At 36.9% G+C, this 20,433-nt stretch overlaps 1 protein-coding gene across 21 annotated transcripts in view; it reads right to left on the bottom strand.

Moving 5' to 3' along the window:
- MYCBP2 (MYC binding protein 2, E3 ubiquitin protein ligase) overlaps window positions 1-20,433 on the bottom strand; it is a 200,644-nt gene that overhangs the window by 118,255 nt on the left and 61,956 nt on the right. For 20 of the 21 annotated variants that reach the window (XM_010578098.1, XM_010578175.1, XM_010578039.1 and 17 more), the window contains 3 exons: window positions 13,353-13,460; window positions 4,837-4,956; window positions 4,300-4,381 (listed from right to left, as the gene is read on the bottom strand). In XM_010578098.1, coding sequence (XP_010576400.1) covers window positions 4,300-4,381; window positions 4,837-4,956; window positions 13,353-13,460 — 310 coding nt within the window. The remainder of the gene's footprint in view (window positions 1-4,299; window positions 4,382-4,836; window positions 4,957-13,352; window positions 13,461-20,433) is intronic. The other variant, XM_010578115.1, reaches the window with a different exon arrangement.

Raw genomic sequence — 20,433 nt, 5'->3', positions numbered from 1 at the left:
TTTATCTGAATGCTGTGTATGGTATTCCCTTGGCAGCAGCAGAGCAAAACCGGACAAGCAACTAACGTAGAGAGATGTAATATGGTATCCTCTTAAACAGCTCTTTTATTAAGATCACCCAGCTTTTGGAATGGCCAACTACAGTGTATCAACTAAAGAAATGAACAAGAAAAAGTTTAAGACATTTAACTATGTAAAAAAAATAAAGTAAAATTACAGAAAAATAGTTTTCACTTCATAAAAGGAGGAGGGATTTGGAAAAATACAGTAAGCCAGTTTGACTGATGTATATGGAATTTAAAACCTGTGATACTATTGAGTATTTCCCTATCCCTCTGAAACTCAACACAGAAAAGTTCAGCACAGACACTTAAGAGTCTGAGAGACTCTGTCCAAAAGTTTTGATAACCAGGGTTTCTCCATTTGAATGGTAGGAAGCAGTAAGTATTCTTCTGGGATGGAGTTGAAGGACACATTGGTGTCAAACTCACAGATTCTTTGGCTTCTGGACATGACACAGGTACTTGGCACAGGTCAATCACAAAAGAGCAACCTCAACTATACAGAAAGTAGCCTGAGACCCCTTGGGAAAATGTAAGATTGCTGAATGAAAAGCAGCAGATATACATGCATCAGCTAACTCAGGGTCCTGCAGAAGGTCCAAATGCATTTTGGCTGTCCACACTGAAACCCACTTCTATCCTGAAGGGTAAGCATTTCTGGGAGCAGATGTGTTTGAAAACTCGTCCTGCATTAACTGTTCGAACAATCGCTGTCCGTGGTACTCATCCAGCCAACAGCTGGCTGCCAGGTCCAGTAAGATGTCACTTGGGGCAGCTGACCGTGGTGCTGTAAATTCAGATTCACCATGGGCTGCTGCTGTGTAGTAGGTAAAAGGGAACCAGTCCTAACTTCCGTCAGTTGCAGGCAGAGTTGGACAGTATGGAGTTAAAAAGAAAATGGAGATTTTTAGCTTTTAGAGATAACTGGAAGTTTGGTGAAAAGATGTAAATAAGACCTGCACTCCACCACTGAAGTAAAATAATCAGACAATGCACGTAGAAACACGGTCCCAAACAGATATGATAGTACACATTTTTTTCTAGACATATTAACAGGATATAGTCTCTATGCTTTGTCTTCAAATAGAACATAGCTGATTGTCTGTGGAAGGTCTGCTCAGTTTTCTTCTAAGTTACTATTGAACCTTCAGAAGCAAAATCACATCAGGATTATCTTACTTCAGTCATTCCATTTCTAGAGCTTGACTGCCAGATCATGTGCTTGCTAACGTAGTGCTGAAGTCAACAGTTGGTACAAGAAATGAAGGCAAATTTTGAACAATAACAGAAAGATCCTGGAGTTTTAAGTCCCAGCTTCTTGAAAGAAGCATCAGCAAGAAACAGGCCTTTGCTTACCTGAATACAAGACATGCTATTTTTCACCAAGACTAGATACTGCAAAGCATTTCTTTCTTCCACTGAGTTTCTATCCACCAGCATCTAATTTGAGAATATAAGCAGAGACTGACAAATCCTTCATGTAGTGAACAGCTCATCAACATCTACCACTGTGGATTTTACAACAGAAAGCCTACGCAGACTAGTTTAATGGCTCCAGCATACTGATATGGAAAAAATGGCCTCCCAGGAACCAGATTACTTGCATTTTAAGGGGTCCATCTGTGAATGGCTGAAGTCTTTGCTGGAGAAAAAAAAATAACACTACCTTGTGCATATTGCTTGTTCCTCCACACCATTTCAGTTCTATTAATGGTTTACTGAGAATCACATTGTCCTGTTCATCTGCTGTTTCCTTGTGTGCATAAAACATAGTCTGAAGTCCTTCTAAGGCATGTGATATGCCTCATTCCTACTGAATTAGGAGGGAGAACTTGTGGTGTTTACCATAGTCTAACAGAGGAGCCCAGAATCCCCTTAGTTAAGGAGAAAGACATGTCTGGATAGGTGCACAGAATTCAAAATAGTTAAGCATTTTCAAGACTTTTTAAAAATAGTCTCACCACTAAATCTTCACACTGCAAGATAGAAGTCTCTGAAAGGGTAAGTCATCAATCGCTGCCCAGGAACTTCCATCATTGCTTCACCTGGCAATGACGATGGCTCCCTCAGATGAAAATGAGAGTTCCTGCATTTAACCTGACAGTTCTTGTTCTCAGGGGCCCCCATACTTAGATATACTAGCTAGGCTGCCTAAATATTACTTTTTTTTTTTTTCCCCTCCCCTCTCTCTCTCTCTCTCCCAGAAACACAGTGGAGTATCAGCTCCTGGATTCAGAAGTTGATGTTCTTCCTGAGGTCAATACAGGCAATGTGACACACTGCATGACTGACATACCACTGACCTGGCTGGAGCTGGCCATCTGAGCACCACTGCGTCCCAACTGAGGTGGAACTCTGCATAAGGACTCCCTGTTTCCTTCTCTGAATCCCTTACTGTGAGGACAGAGTAGAGATCTCTACTTAAAGCTGGAAAAAGAAGTACATCAATGAGGAAATTATCATTTGAATGATGGTGCTAAACAGCAATATAGTACTACAGCCAGTTCTCATGCACAGGACATAGTCCAAATTTCTTCAAGGCTTTTTCCAGACACTCTCTAGGGTCTGTTGTAGAATGATACAAAGGTCAGTGCCAAGTCACTTGTACCTCCTCAGCTTCTAGGCCTGGTCAAGCACTATCCTTTGGCACAGGATGTTTCATGTTCTCTTCTAGGATCTCACTTGGAACTACATTTGGTCTCCATCCAGTTTCTGTCTAAATGAGCAACAGATGTAGGGTTTACTACCTGAAATTCTGACAGATACAGCAGATAGCTCCGATGCCTTCAGAAAAGCCAAGCGATTTCAATGCTGGAAACAGTAGACAGTAAGTTACCAGTACAAATGCCACTGCTGTTTGTACCTCTTCAGGTGTTAAGACAGAAACTGGCCTTATTCTAACAGTGACTTGAACTGCCAGCTAAAGCAGCTGTAGCTTGGAACAAGTATCCAAGAATTTCCAGGAATGAAAACCAGAGTACTTATCTGTGATACGGCTCTACCATAGGCAGAAACACAGACTGCGTTCACCAGTCCAATGCAAACTGAGTAGGGGTAACAGTTTAGAGACTACCATTAGGCACAGCAGTCAATACAAAGTAACACTTCCAGTAAACTTTCTTCCTTCCCTCTCCCCCTTTTGTTTAGTGAATCCAATGAAAGTTTTAAGATGATGAAGATTTCTTCAGAAACTTGACAAAAGAAATGATTTGGAAGTCTCCAAAGAGATTAGGAGGATAGATGTTCAGTAATTTTCATCTCACTGCTATAAGAGAAATGACAAAACTGAAGACAGGTCATGGATGCTCCACTCTGTATGCCTTTTACATAAGGAGACTGGGCATTACTGGACATACACAAAGCCTCAATGATTCCTACTATTCAAAATCCCTTGTCTTATGTGTTATATGGACATGGCCAAAGAACAACATTATTACATTTCCTTTTATGGCAGAACACTGATTTTTTTACTTTAGTGAGTAGGTAAGATAGTAAGGATGAGATACTAAGGGTGAGATTGAGCTTCACATTAAAGACACTTATATTTATCTATGCTCCCACTGTGGTCAACGGAGATCAAGCCCATAAAGTTTACAGAGCTACTTAGCATACCTAAAGTAGATAAGTAGTGGGTAGTTAGTCAAATAGCTCTCCACACTCTGTTGACTTCTCTCTTTCCATTGACCACAAAGAAAGCACACATCACACTCATGCTGACATCCAAAATAAGTGTCTACAAAATGCAGCTGAGATCCAAGCTTAGTGACTTAATTTTGTATTAATAATAAACAAAACAAAAATGAGAATTTTATCATAACTGATAATGGTGTAACAGAAACAGGTTAATCTAGGTTTACAACATTGTACTATTTGAATTATTGCATATGTAGTATTTTACAGAAATAATGAAATCTTGATGAGATTTCAATGTCATTCTCACATATGTAGGGAGAATTGAAGAGACAGAAGCATTTCAAACTCAATTATCAAAGCTATGCTAATAACTATGCACAGAAGCCTTCATGTATTAAACAAATTACTTACACAGTACAACAGTACTGTTACTGTATCTATATCCAGGGGATTATGGGGAATAAGTGCAGAACAAGAGCTTATCGACTTTATTTGGACAGTATCTGAGTTTTCACACTTGCTATCTACAGAGAAACAGAAATTTAGCCACTTTTTATGCAGCAGTGCAGAAATACACAATCACATCCTTTCATTACCAGCTCACCTGGAATTAACATCACCATGTCCAAGTTGCCCATGCTGCCCGTATCCAAATGTGTAAACATCACCATTCTCCATCAAAACCACTGAAAAACAAACAAACAAGGAGATTATTTTTCTGACATATGCACATGTTAACATGGTACTGCCCCAGTGCTGGTTAGCCTTTCTGAGCAGCACAGGTAACAATCCCTACTGAAACACTAAGATGTTTCACTAAGAAACACGATACGAGATTCTGCAACCCATCACAGCTAGTATCTCTATGCAGGGCTAGAGCTCTGCCATACAGATGTCTTCATATGACTCAAAAATTGCTTAAAAGCTCTGATGTAACTCAATACACGATACTTAGTCCTTTTCACTGTTGAAGGACAGGGTAGTAGGCTACAAAATGATACTGCAACTTTTTTGATCTTTAACACTCCCATGTACCTCCTTATTGAAAATTAAACACAAAGCAGTAAAAACACATATGAAAACATTACAAAACCCAACAAAAATTCTACGCTATAATTAACATTGATTTATTTGTTTTTACCTGAATGGTGAAATCCACAACTGACTTGTACAGCTCGCAGTTCACAGTCAAAGCGGACAGCTCCTGGTGGATAGGTTGTGATTTTGCTGGCATCCTTCTCACCTCTTTCTCCACTTCCATCTATAAACAAAACTTAGTTATATCCCATGTCTTCTAAAAGAGTTATATTAGAAGAATGAATAGATCAAGAACAGTAAATAACTCCCCACCCCGCCATTTGTAAGGTAGGAGAAAGAACTCACAGAATAGTAAGAGAGAGCTCAAATGTGGCATCAAAGTAGATGTGAAAGCTGACAGAAACTCTATTTCCAAACAACCTACTACAAAGTTACACACTGGAAAATACCACATCCTCTAAAGCAGAAGCTTCCAAAGAGCATACAAAAATGACCAGCAAAACAGGAAATTCAAACAACTTCAGAAGTTTTGCTTAATAACCATCACTTCCATTCAATAAAATAGCATTATGAAGTACACAGAAAGCACTGTAGTTAAACCTCAATAGGCATAGCCTGGTCTGGTTTTTTTCAATTACAACTTCTTAAGGATTTTACTTAACTCTAACTTGGCCATATAGCTCTTGTTTTACATAACTACCAATTACTTATGCAGCTCATTTCTAACAATGCTGCCATATTCACTACTCACACGTCTGTTTCTTGTCTAAGATGCATTTTTAGACATTGTTTCTGTGATTTCTTTTAGTAAGCATGAAGTGCATTATTGGTTCCTACAGTCAAACTGCCCTCGCATTAGATAAAAGCACTGGAGTGAAAAATAAGTGTATTATTTATTAACTTCTTGAAAGCCACTGTCTTCTCCAGAAATCAGAATGTTTATATCATCTAACAATTACACTATAATTGAACTATGTGGTCACAGGGTCGCAAAGGAAGGCAGTTTCATTAATACTAGCAGGAAATCAACATGACAGAGACACAGACAACATGCTCATCACCATTAAAACTCCTATACCTGTGTAGAAAGCAGGCAATGAAAGCTCTAAAGAAAGTGCATTTTCACAATGAAAAATTTCATATATGAGTTTAGTCACACTGTGTCTAGCATAGAGAAATGAAAGAAAACACATTAAGTGAAAATAACTGCACAAAGGAGATTCCACATTCTTTCTGAGATAATTCTGACCAATTACTGCTTTATTAACAAAATTGATACAGGGAAACGATTGCTGCTCAAAGCATTCAAGGTGGTGTTAATTTAGAACTATATTTATAATTTCTACACATTTTCCTGAATAATCATTAGTGGAAATCTGAACTCTGAGACTTCATTACTTAGTGTGCAGCATAGCACTTGCAGACTTACAAATCTTTTAAAACATAATTCTGTTTTTATACATATTGCTGAAACTTTAATTCCTTTTTATTGCATGGAAACTGCTGACACAGTAAAGTCATTTCAGCACTTTTATTACAAACCAATTTTAAAATATTACTGTTCTGAAAATATAGCTATTTTTGAGTGATGACTGAGTACAGAAATAATATGAATCTCCATGTAGTTTACATCTGTAAAGGAACAGTGCGTATAGGTATTAAGTAATGCTTTTGAAGAATTAGGTTTAACAGCACACATAAAGCATTCCTTTGAAAATGTGGGTGCCCTTCATCAAAAAGAATTATACTTCCACTATATGTTGGATATGTGTGAAATGGAGACATGGTAAAGGAATGTCTGCTCTCAGAATTGCCATGGCATTTTTGAGTTTCTTCCAACAGCGTCAGTTGTGTACTACCAGACTGCATGCACATTAGAAAAAATGTTTCTGAAGGTCTGTCTGCAGCTTTTTTGGTATTAACAACAAAAGCAAATACAAAGAGACAGAACCACTATTTAACAACAACAAACCCTGAAAACACAGAATTTTTCCTCCTAGTCATGTAATTCTGCCTTAACGTGCTTCTAGTATTTTAGTTAACAATTTGGCTATTTCTTAAATATAGTACCTTTTAACATTTTATGCCTACTTTTGAGTTAAACTCCACATGCCAAAGTAATCAAGAGATAGTTCTAAGGGCTAATATTGCCACCAGAGTTATTTATTCAGCAAGCAGCCTACTTACTGCTTCTGTCTTTCACACAAGCTTTTTGGACAGGAGCAGAAAAAAGCTAATTGTTCTGGAAGTCTACCCATGGCCCCTGTCTCTGTCTCCCCTCCTTCCTCAATCACTGATGACTGTAATGAAAAATGTAAGCTCTCCCAATGTGCAAATGCACTTGAACAGTTATCTGCCAGGAATGCACATGTCCTGTTAAGTATGTGTCATGGCTGCATGCACTTCCTACAATGAAACTAACTAGACACACAGCAACCATGTCACCTATGCACAGTCATATTAACAAAATGTAGCAGAAATTAGATGCACAGGTAGATGTGCTTCTCCTGCCTCATCGTAAGAAAATAATACTGCTCTTAAGTGCTTCAAGAACTACTAGTAAATAGTTGAAAATTGCTGTTTTCTCAAATGACAAATATGTGATACTGCCTTTAAGTAAAAGATGATTCTAGGTATATTCCCATTTTTTCCAAAGTTGCAGATGAAAGGATAACACCATATTACCCTTAAGGAAACACTAAATACTATTGTGCAAGATGTAGAGACAAGTACATTCACATGAAACAAATTGAGAAATAAATTTATTTTAAAGGAAAAAGTTTTACAGAGTTGGCATTTTCAAATTCCAAAGTGAACGTCTCAAAGCCTTTAAGAAAGCAGGAATGGAAGCAACCGTCTTCCATACACATCTTTGCTTAAGCGTGAAATTTGCAAACTGAAAATGGAACTCCTCTCAGCCTTCTTTGCACGGTTAGTAACTGTCTCATGACTCTTTAATCAGCTGGATCTTCAGAACTTGATAAGCACTCTAAAATAATTTATGTGCTCTAAGTACAAAACCCTTGTAACTAAAAAAAGTAAGATTCAGCTAGTCTTGTTTAGAGAGGAAATAAAAGTCTTTTGACTAAAATATACAAAGCTAAATAGAATATCACTACTTATTTTTAGAGCAATACTTTTGGGCTACACTGTTTATCTGTATACTCCATTACATGGCCAACAGATATCGTATTTTTCCAGCAGCACTGGCCAGGAGAACCCAGTTCTACAAGCTCTTACACCTAGAGAAAAGGCTGCAAATGAACTGGGCCACCCCCTTTCCTTTCAGTACATTCACAAAGTCAAAATTTATTAGATATGTGAGTGAAAGGTGGATGCAGAAAGCTTATTTGCACGTCTTGAGGAACAACTGTAACTATGGAGATACACGCTTGCTTTTTTTCAAACAATTGTGCACATATTCATTTCATTAGAAGTAATATCAAACAGTTGTTCCTAAAAGGGAAGCATAGAAAGGCTACTGAACCAGACACTCTTCTGGTTGAATGAATGGAACCTTGTAAGCAGAGCAAGTTATTACCTCCAGTGTTATCTGACTGGACTACCACTGGACAGAAACTTTGACTCTTTCAACTCTCTGAGAGAAGAAAGCACCAAGGAAAAGCTTCAAAGTGCTTCCTGCTGACAACACGGAGGGGTGGGTTCCATGAACAACTTCACAATGAGGGTTTTCATCCTGGTTGTCTTATACAGTCGGGGAAGGAAAGCGAGATAACTGGAAATACAACCAGCAACACCCCCCACCCACCCACTCCATCTTCCTTAGAAAATTCTTAACTCAGCTGAAGACAATTTTTCCCTCTGTGAAACATGCTCAAAAGTTCTGTTGGCTGATATTGCCACCACAAAAAAAGGTGCTTTCCAGGAATGGAGAAAAAGGTCCTTCAGTACCAACAGCAAGTGAAGTCATAAGATATAAATGAGAGTTCTGCTGGCAAAAAAAACAACCAAAAAACCCCCAACATTGTTACAGAATGGGATCTTGGACCCTTGGTCCAGACCTGAGGAAAACCATTTTGTTAGTGTTCCCCAGCTGCAGTAAGGGTGATGGTATTTCATTTCACACTGACCATCTCTGGAGGAGGGAAAAAGTGCTTCTAAAGATGTTAAATACATTTCTTCTCCCCACAGATTACAAGCTTTAATGCAATATGACTGTACACAAAAAATTCTGAGAATAACTGTCTCTTTAGACCACACCATTTGGCAACAAATCTTTGTTCATTTCAGCAGCGATTACCCAAACAAAGCATATCAGTCAAGTTATTGGTTAGTATCTATGATGTTCAACCCTCACAGGATGTTCTGAATACTTTAATATCATCTATAGTCTTTATATACAACAACATTACTTGAACAAATCAGACTGTGACTGCAGCTTCTTGGCTGTCCACCACAGGCTTCAGCTGAAATATCTGTAACCATTATTATAGCTACAGTGCAGGGGGAAAGAAACCTACCTCTGGTTGTGAAAATCATCCATCCTATGAGGGCAGGAAAAAAAGTAAGTCTGTTGGATGGTTCAGAGGTTGCTACAGAGCTTACTTGAGCTTATAGATGAAATTTGATATGCAGAATCACAAGTGCGTAACACTTATGATAATGTGGTAATAAACTTGCATTCTAATTACAAACTCAGTAATAACTGTGTCCTGAATTTTTGTACCAGTATTGACTTACTTGTTCAGCTCAGCCAAAAAGTAAATGCAAACAGGAATTTACTGGCCAAATAATTTATTCCATTATCTGACACGGATGCAAGTAAAACTGCAATACTGAGAAATGGCAAAGCACATCCATTATCTCCATGTACTTCCTTTTCTATGCTATATGAATACAAACGCCAAGAAGTGTATTTGACTGAGGGTGTGAATTCTTAGGTATTTTCTGTGACCCAGATAGCTTTTTCCTCGATCAGCCACTGCTGGTCCTGCTTGTTTATGATTTGCAATGGTTCACAGCTGCAAGTCTCCATTTACAGTATATGACATGAAGAGTTATTCCTAACCTCTTCAAAATTCTGGGCAACTTCATCTAATGAAATTTAACCCTCAGAAAGAACTACTAAATGATGTGGAAAAGAGGGGCTGGTATGAAATATAAGGAAGTCTGAGTAGAGAGACAGAACTCATAATAGCAAAAAAGGTATGCTATAAAGAAAGTCAACTTTGTCATTAATAATTGTTATTAACAAATTAATATTTGTTGTTATAACACATGACAACTGCTACTGATTATGTATGCTTGTGAGGTTTGACATACTCTCACATTCTTCAAGAATTCAAGAAAGTCCCTGTCTAAAATGTCTCCTTATTGGTGACAGCATGTAAAAGCCTAGTAAAGAAAAAGTGGCTCCGAAACATTTTTGGTGCAACTTTTATCTTCCTACGCAAAGAGCAAGTCTTAAACAACATGTCTTCAGTTGTGTTTGGGAACACTTAGCAATGAAAACAAGACTACCAGACTATGGAAATGTCAATATGGAACATATAAAGACTCCAGTATCATTCACTTCTAAGTCTTAGATGTAGGTTTTCATTGTCAGCTGTCTTTCTCCAATAAGTGCTTCAAACTACCCTTCAGTGTATTTTACAGTTAAAAAGTAAATTACAAGTAAATTTTCTTGAACTTCTTATAATTTTGTATTAGTATTTGCAAAATGGTTGATATATAGTTTGTTCCATCCATCCACATTCAGCTTCATCTAGCCTTTGTCCTTTTGAGGGTATTTGGTTTCATATTGTTTAGAATTTTTTCTTCATTGCCACTACTCCCAAATACAGCAAAAAGGTGGGATTTACTTGCAGAATCTTAACTGACTCAAGAAGCTTACCTTGATTTTAATTGCTACTCAGTTAACTTCTACAGAAACTCTCAGCTCTACAGTTAAGAAAATTCTACAGACTTCCATTAATCTTTTTTACTCAGATCCCCAGCGATGAAGTCCACAGGGACTGGAGATGCAGACTGGGAACTCACTACCTCATTAAAGAATGAGGATGAAGCACAACCTCATTTCTCTTCTTAGTGTCAAAGCAGTCCATGAATACCAACAAGGTGGGACCTAATCCTTTCTACCTATACTTGTGATGGAGACACAGACATAGATCAGAAACATTATGATGATGCTTAATATGCATTTTTTGTAATAACAAGGATCTTGATATGCAGACCCTATAAACATGAAATGAGTAGATGACAATGGCAAGCTTTCCAGAAAATGGGTATTTTGAAGAAGTTGAAGGAATTTTCAATTAGGCAATTCAACAGAATTCCAAAAGTGAAAACCATAGATTTGATAAGACATACAAGTACGTATCAAATATACTTTTTAAATTAGGCCATAATTGTCAGTCCCAAAGAATCTGTTCACATTCAAGCTTAAATATCATTATCAAGAGAAGTTCTGCAGCTGGAAATGGAGAGGCAGGAACAGGTACCAGCACATTTAGTACTGGCCTCATCAGTACTACCAGCTGAAATAAATTTTCCTTGCTTGAAGATCTTAAAGGTCTGGTTGGTGTGAAGAGTTACAAGACTACTTTAGCAGAAACATCCGAAGTAAGAATGCTGGTTTGGAAAGCATCACATTCAAAACTAAAACAAAAGACCATGCTGATTTCAATGTTATAGTGTCCTCTTACTGAAGTCAACATCCCTGCCTCAGGTTGCGTGATTACTGCTTTTACATTCTCTATATAGTAAAAGAACCATGCCGTTTAAGATGAGGTATACTTCTCTTCCTCACAATTCCCACCTTCCCCATTACTTTGATAACAACCCACTTCACCAGTTTTCCTTTTTCCCTTGGAAGCTCTTCCTGGAGTTAAGGGGCATTTCTAGTGGAATTTATGGTCATCTTTTGAGAAGCAATCTTCTGAGGCAGAGAAGGGTCTCAAAGGTTACTTGTAAAGATATTAAAATCTTCCTTATCTGTTTAGCATGAGACACAAAGAACTAAAAGAAACTGAACATTTCCTTGCATATAGCCTTCCTCAAGGAAAAATAAATGTTTGGTTCTACAGAGCGTATCTGACAAAATCTTTCAGCATGATACAGACCTTTAGCATTGTTCTTACAACTCCAAGAAGCAATGTAAACCTCAAACTGACACTAATGAATACACCTCTTGTAAGGAGATACTTGAGCTGAAGTGAGTTCCAACTACTAACACATGCCAAAAAAGTACAGATGTAGGCAGGATGAACATACTCCTTTATGCACTCGCCTATGAGGTCAAGGGATTGCAAGCAGTACAACTCGCAGTAGTATCCAGCTCAAGAATACTGGTCATCAGCAAATTCTCACTCAAATGACAGCATTTAAGTTCCATATGTTTTGTCTTTCAGCACCCAATCTCTCCCAGGGAGATTATGATAGGTTATTCTATTTAATCTACTAAGATTTAAAGCTCAGATGATATGTCTTCCAGATAGATTGAATATATCTTCCACAAATACAAAGGACCAGATTCTGCTTTCATTTCCGTAAAATAAACTTAAGATGATTTCATGATCCAGTATGTTCATATCTAGGTAGGCCCATCACCCCCACACACTGAATTCATATCCCAAAAGGCTTCAAACTGTCATACAATTTGTTTGCATACATGCCAAATACTATCACTAACTTTTGTCAATTCAACTGAAATGCCATTCTAACAATTATTTTCCTATTTAGCTATTCTTTAGAAAATAGCTGAAGTGTTCTGGGCTCTCACCATTTTAGGAGCTTTCCACTTACTTTGATCAGGTCTGTAATCTACATTTTACATATTTATCCTTTATATATAAATACGTACATACCGACACATCTATATACAGATATATACAAACTACGATTAGATTTGATACAGCTCAACTTTAATAAATTCAGTTGAAATTTTTAGTAATACACTACCTCTTCCTAAAAAAAAAAAATTTTTTAAAAAATCACTTATATCTGAAAAAATTACACATTTAGAAATTCAAGGTATGATGAACTGGCTTTCCAGACATACAAAAAAGTCAGAAATATCAGACACTCCCTTACTTATATTCTTCAAAAGAATGTTTAACTCAAGAATATTACACTGTAAAACCTGTACTTTGATTTGTATTCTCCCTGTTCACAGCTAATAAAAAGAAAAGTGTTGTTTACATTATTTTAAATATTTCATTTCTAAAAAAGGCTTGTTAAAACATACCTATGAAAAAATTTATGCTAGAATTAAGAAGTCTGGAATTGATAAGTTAAAGCAATCACCCCAGATATACAACGCAGTTTCAGAAAAACAACGCAAATGCAATGCAGCAGTCTGAGTCACTGGAAGGTGTTAAAGTTTCCTACAGTAAAGTTAAAGAACCTTAAGAATGAGACAGCATTAGAAATGAGAATAGATACACAGAAAGACAATGCAGATTTCATAAAAAAAAAGTCACTTTTAAAAAAAGGTCAACATTTAAATGCATTTTCTTTCTCCTCAGGTAACAAGATACTAACAAGAAGAAAGGCAGAACCCATTTTGTGCAGTTCTTGAAAAGACAGATTCAGCGCACAGAAGAAGTGACTGGGAGGACGGACTTATTTCCACCCTAGCCAATAAGGAAGACCAAATACCTTTGTGCTTGTCCCGTTTATGCTTTAGCTGTGCTGGATGGGGTCTGATTCTGGCTAGAGCCTGTTCTCGATGGTTCATAAAAATAGGACCAGGAAATACAAGGGGGCCTGAGGAGAAACATTTTGCACATGCATAGGAAAGCTCACAAAATGGAAACTGTGTTAAACAAAATTCAAATTAAAAGCAATGAAAAAAAATGATAATTATATAATAATCTTGTTTTCCTAAATTCAAAAGGCCCTAAATAAAAGAAAGTTGCCATTTCTTGACAATAAGACCAAAATATTATGCAAAGAAACAATAAATGTCCCATAGTGACAGTTTTACCTGAACTTATAAGTATGCAACATATATCCATTACTGTCTTTATCAGTTAAAAAGATTGTCATGTCTTACATCCTACAATATTACATTCAAAATACTAATTTGGAACAATATCATCATACCAATGATAAATTTAAAAAACATAACCATACAACTGTTCATAATTACCATATTTGAAATGCAAAGTTATCACTTATAGAGAAAATAGCTACCCAAAACCTGTTTCATGAAGAAAATTATTCAAATCATACGATTTTTTTAATCTACTTCCTAATTTTGAAATCTATTTATTTTTAAAATATTTCCCATTTATGTAAAGGTCTTGAAGAGAAGATTCGAATATGAGCCGGCAGTGTGTCTAGATGGCCAAGAAGGCCAATGGCATCCTGGCCTGTATCAGAAATAGTGTGGCCAGCAGGAGCAGGGAGGTGGTTGTCCCCCTGTACTCGGCACTGGTGAGGCCGCACCTCGAGTCCTGTGTTCAGTTTTGGGCCCCTCGCTACAGGAGAGACATTGAGGTGCTGGAGTGTGTCCAAAGAGCAATGAAGCTGGTGAAGGGCCTAAAGAACAAGTCTGATGAGGAGCGGCTGAAGGAACTGGGGTTGTTTACTCTGGAGAAAAGGAGGCTGAGGGGAGACCTTTTCACTCTCTACAACTACCTGAAAGGAGGTTGTAGTGAGGTGGGTGCTGGTCTCTCCTGTCAGGTGGCTGGAGATAGGACATGAGGAAATGGCCTCAAGTTGTGGCAAGGCAGGGTTATGTTGGATATTAGGAAAAATTTCTTTACTGAAAGGGTTGTCAGACATTGCAACAGGCTGCCCAGGGAAGTGGTTGAGTCACCATCCCTGGAGGCATTCAAAAAGCGCATAGACAAGGCACTTCAGGACATGGTTTAGTGGGCATGGTTGATGGTTGGACTCCATGATCTTAAAGGTCTTTTCCAACCTAAACGATTCTATGATTTGTATTTGAAGAAAGCAATGATGTATATATTTAAAATTTTCTGCAGACTACTTTTTCTTTTTAAAACCTACACCCAAGCAGTGCTGTATTAAGTTTAATTGAGGCTGATTATATGTAGATCATGGACCAGCAATTTGTTCCTTAAATCTGTATTTTTCCTCTATTCTAAAGGCTAAGCATGCCACCAAGAATTTCTTTGGAGGCATCTTCTTCCAGAAGTCTCACATTCAATGCAAACCATGAATCAGGAGCAGCTAATTCTGCCAAGTGCCACTTTCACCATTCCACCAGTTCGCAGACTCAGTCCTTACATGGACTTTCAAAAAAACCAAAAAAACCCCCCAAAACAAAACAAAAAAACCCCCAACAACAAAAAAACACCACCCTCCCCCCCCCCAAAAGCCCAACCAAACCAAAACACCCCAAATCAGGCTTTACGTCATGTTATAAACAGCTTATGTGAAACTTTGAAAACAGGTATTCCTCCTCCTTCTCCAGAATTCCTGATACTCTATTTCCTTAGCTGAACTTTATTAACAAATTAATGTAGGCTAAGTTTTCATAAGGGCCCATTGTCTCAGGTTTCCTGCTGTCAGCTTTAGTCCATCAGTTCCTTCACTAACAGTAAACAGTATGGAAAGAAATTTAAGTAAAAGTTAGGACAAATCTATCTAGCTTTAGAACCTTCAGATGAAGAAACTTGTCTTCACACACAGAAGTTCCCAAATTTTAGCATTAACTTAAAAAAGAAAATAAAAAATGTTTTAAAAATCCACTATTACCTTTCCCCCTTGCTTTGAGATTCACACAAAGGCCCTAAACTTCATTAATCATGTATGTTTCTACACACGGCATAGATTTTTTGTTTTGGTTCTACTGTATTTATCTGGACTCTCTAGTTAATTAAGAGGTCTTTCTGATGTTCAAGGATCATAATTTGCTTTTGCTTTACCTTCACCTTGCAGATTCTTCCTTTAGTTGTCTTGCTATTGTTCCCACTTTTCACAGTCTCCTCTCAGTTGAAGCTTCCATTTAACAGATACATTTTTGGTAAAGATTACTTTCTGACAGGCCACTTGCTGCGTTTAACATCCTACTTCCCAGAGTTTAGACTTACACAAAAACTTACACCACGCTTTCCCTCCTTCCAAGTTGGAGGATAGATACTGAGAAGTATACTGAGGCAGACCAGGAAAAGGCAAGAAAGGGGAGAGAGATGAATGACAAAGATTATGAAAGCTAAAGATGTTTGAAGGACAAAAGATACAGAGAAAAGGTGGACAAAGAACAGGAGAAAACAAGGAAAAAAAAGGGGGGGGGGGGGGAAGTAAAAGGGACTTGCTTACTGAGAAGTTCCTAATGAAATGAAAAGTCCAAGAAATAGAGAATGGACAGGACAATATGACAAAAGTGAAACTCAGATTAGGAAAGTCACAAAAAGAGATGCAAGGACTGCAAAGAGTGTGGCTTGAAGTGTGTGGATCTAAGATATCTGTGGGTGATCAAACAGAAGTGATCTCTAGATAACTTAGGCAAAAAATTCTGAAGTTCCAGAAAATGCCTGCCCAGGGGACAAGACACAGCTCTGAAGGCAGCCTTCGGCATTTTAGCACTAAGAGCAAAGATGGCAGAAAAAGAGAGAATTTCAAGAGGACAGAAGGAAGTGAAGTACATTAGGGTGAGTAAAAGAACTACCGGAGATTTGGGAGGTAGAGAGTGTTTAGGAAGCATGAAAGGCTGTCAGCTCCTGTATGGTGCTAGTAGATAGCTGCCTTTAGGTGCCAAGCCGCTTGTCTGAACTACACTCCCCTAGTCAAGATGACAATTCTGTAACAGTATCTAACCTTCTGATGAAAGCAGGATTTATCTGTTTCTGGATATTCCTATATACTCTCCATTCCCACCCATTATGTAAAGAACCTGAATCCAAAATAAAGTTAAATGCAATGTATCTCCATTTTGTCATAATCTGTATCCAATCCATGTAACAGGATGTGCAAGTCTGTCATCCTCTTTGGCTTTTTATACATGCTACTTCTTTAACATGATCATAATATGAGAGGAAATATCTACATTTTGATTACATTGTGATGCCTGCATGTTCAGTCACGTGCTGGCAAGATGTAAAGTACCTCCTCTCCTTCCAAAATAACACCATAGGAAACAAAACACTAGGACAATTCATACAGACCATATCTGCTCTCTGCTTGCATCTGAGGTTGCCTGTACAAAGGGAGCAGAGTTTAGGTACTGTGAATTATTTTGGTAGAACAATTTAGCCATGCCTTAGACACCTCCCTTATTTTGTTAAACAATGCCACAGAGTATTATTTGAAAAACTCTTCCAGAAACCTCTAACATAGATCTACATGGGGAATAACAACCTATTACTATTTCAGTAGCTCAAGATATGGAGATAAGCAAAGGAGAGTCACCGGTGGACTGCAGTGCTGCTATGTTAAATCAGTTGCTATATGATACAAAATAACATTCGCTCTCTCCTTTTATATTTTATAGAATGTTTTGCCATAGCTAGGCTGCAAGGTTAAACGTCCCTGGCCTAGGTAATGCCAAAATTAGCTTTTATTTCTTGGTCCTGCAGGATCCAGGCCTTTCAAAATGGTCTTTGGCAGTGAACTAAGAGCATAAAGGAAAAAGATATTTATCCACAGAAATAATTTCATTTTCTAGCAAAATAGAATGCATTTATTAAACAATGCAGTGGGCTACAGGAAATATACACAATTAATATCATTCTACCTGCACTTCTGTGCTTTGCATTCTTGGCCATCTAAGCACTTAGGCAGAACTATCGAAGAGTTTACTATTTCATTTGAATTTATATTACACATATTTTGAATTCTTCTAGTACCTTTGTCTAAACAAATGCTGTTTGGCAAGCTGTGATTACAGAAGACTGAAATCAGTGATCTCAAATGGTGACTTCTACAGGAATGCACTGAATGTAGCAGGCTACCTGAAAAAATAGTACACGACCACACAATTGAAGATATTTTTTTGTAAAATAATAAAATATGGAGGCAAAATCCTAATATAGAAAAGTAGTTATCTAATAGGTCAACAGGTGGTAAATTTTAAAGAAAAATATTTCAGAAAATGAAACCGGGGACAAATGCTTAGTTTCACTTCCAATAAAGTGGAAAACATTATACCGAGATAATGTCCCACCTCTATAGCCTTAAGGGAAACAAAAGTTAATATTCCTGTGAGGCAGGGATACTAGTTAAGGTGCATGTTCTTTAAAACTGTATTTTTCAGACTATGAGTCGTAATTTATTATTATGCCAGAAATATTCACAGAGAATGTCACTGCTGTGCAGGCACTAAGTTTAATTGCAGTTTGCTTCTTTTATTCAAAACACTGAAAATAAAACCAGGATACATGTCTTTCCTGTGTTTTTAAAGCTCTTTTCTACTGACACTTAAATTGTACAAATTAGATGTGGAAGAAAAATTATTATGGCTTTTTATAGGGGTAAAAAAGAGATGCATGCTAGCCAATAAAAGCATGCAGGGCAATTTGGGGGTGATAGAGAATGAGATGGAAATAAGATTTATGATAATCTTAATTTTGACACTTTCTTCCTTCTGTATACTAGACTGTGTATATATTGTTAAATAAATGTGAAAGATGCATTTCTGTATATAAACACATCAGGTAAATTAGAACAGTAAATATAAACCAGAACCATTCTCATTGAGTCTATTGCAAATCTGAGTTCTAAAACTATAATAGAAATATAAGTATTTCTACTTTAAAAATCAGTTTTGTTAACAATAATCACCTCTTTCAAAAAGTAATCACAAACTCAAATACAACAATGTAATTTCACAGAACTGTACCTGCTGGTCATTAAGGACAAAAGGCTAGAGCTTTCTCTTGAAAGCATTCTTAAAAAGAAAGTCATGTAGGGGTTTGATATTGTTTCAAGTAAAAAGGGTTTTTTTGAATTGTTTTGGTTTAAAGAACTTTGAAACAAATATAACCTCCAGGTCCTGAAAGCATCAAAATAAATATTTAACTAAAACTATAGAAAGAAGCTGCACTGATATTTAATGAAAAATATTGTATTTGAATAGTTCTGCTGTATATTTAGGTATATGTTCAGCAATGAACAGAGAATAGCGTTACTGACAAACTGATTCCAAGTTCATAGTGGCTTGGGACAGATGTTAAACAGATTCATATGATACTCAGCCTACCACAATAAAATTAATTACTGAATTAACTGAATCAGTTACACTTCAGAAAAAAAAAAATCAAAAATTGCCCAAATATAGGCAGCCTCAGATAATACTCTCTCAAAACACAGTAGCTTTGACTAAAATTAATCAGTCTTCTATGGGTTCTTTTGTTGTTCCAAGTAGAATAAGACTGATGAAAAATAATTTTCCCTTCCTCTAAGAGCATCGAAAGTTAAACTTTGGTTAACTACACACCAAATCTGTGTCTCAGTAATGATCATCTAAATGTTTTACATCATAGGTTGACAAAGAGAAGTAGTGAAATACCAGGGAAGCGCAAGACCATTTATTATCACCATATTGAGCTATTTCTGTATTTTCAGCTTATTAGTTAAGTATAGTTTATTTAAAAGCTATTCTCACATTCTCACAGCCTTCTGAAAAAAACAGAATTATCTTTAAGCAATAAATCAAGATCTGCAGTGTGGAAACCAGTACACTTCCAGCACTTGTGCTCTTACACCTTTGTCCTAAACTTTACTCCTATTTCAACACATTCAGCGGGAAAACTGAGAGATTTCTTTGTGAGTTTTTGTTTTGTTTGCTTGCTTGTTTTAGGAATGAAATATTCCTACATTTACTTAGAAAGCTTTCATAGTCCTCTTGTTTATAAGACATTCAAGATCTACTGAAAATATTTATATTCAATATAAGGTCACCAATTGTAACTAAAGAGTGATTAGCAACATTCAGTGATGGATCCTATTCTTGACTATCAAAAACTACATATGCTTTGTTTCTCACTGATCTGGCATAGAAGAACAAAAGCCACACATTAACACAGTACAACCCAGAAATCATAATCCTGAAGGAAAGACCCTAACAGAGCTAATTTGGCCTTTAACTGACTAATCAATATTTTCAGAGAAGTAAAAGGTTGAAACCTTTCTTCGGATCTCTAAATATGCAAGGATTTCATTAGCAAGGATTTGTTCAGTTACATATGCACAAATACTAGAACTTTTTTGGAAAACTAAACAGTCTGCCTAGTCTTCATAATATTAGCATAACTAAGTTTTTTCAGGTTGCAAAATCTTTTGCACAGCAAAATGAAAATCTAGTAGATTATTTAAATGTTTTTGGTCTCTCTCATGAAAAGAAGAGCATCATAAGAGTTCTCAAGAATGGTACTATTCTTTCCACCAACTCATGGAAAACCACAGCATTTGGATGGAGAAGCAACAAAACTCCAACTTTTTCATCTGATTATGTAAATCAAGATTGATTATAAAATCAAATTTTCATACCTGATTTTGTAAATCAAGATCTCTAAGTATTTGTGAAACACTATTCCCAGCTTTATCACATAAGTCATTCTGAACTGAAATAGGAAACTAATCTCCAACCCTTCCAGCTAGACATACCCACTACCTCCAATAGGCACATAGGTATGGAATTTCAATGTTCTTTTGATACAGAATATAATCTTGATGTGTGCAACAAGCTGGCCAGCAGTATCTTTTTAGCTACAGTCCCTATACGCCTATCAAACCAACACCACCACCACATTCCCAATATTCATCACCA

The sequence above is a fragment of the Haliaeetus leucocephalus genome, unplaced genomic scaffold (genome assembly GCF_000737465.1).
Source record: "Haliaeetus leucocephalus isolate CR32 unplaced genomic scaffold, Haliaeetus_leucocephalus-4.0 Scaffold61, whole genome shotgun sequence".
Classification (NCBI taxonomy): Eukaryota; Metazoa; Chordata; class Aves; order Accipitriformes; family Accipitridae; genus Haliaeetus; species Haliaeetus leucocephalus.
The sequence above is the reverse complement of the archived record's forward strand: the minus strand, read 5'-3'. Positions and strand labels throughout refer to the sequence as shown.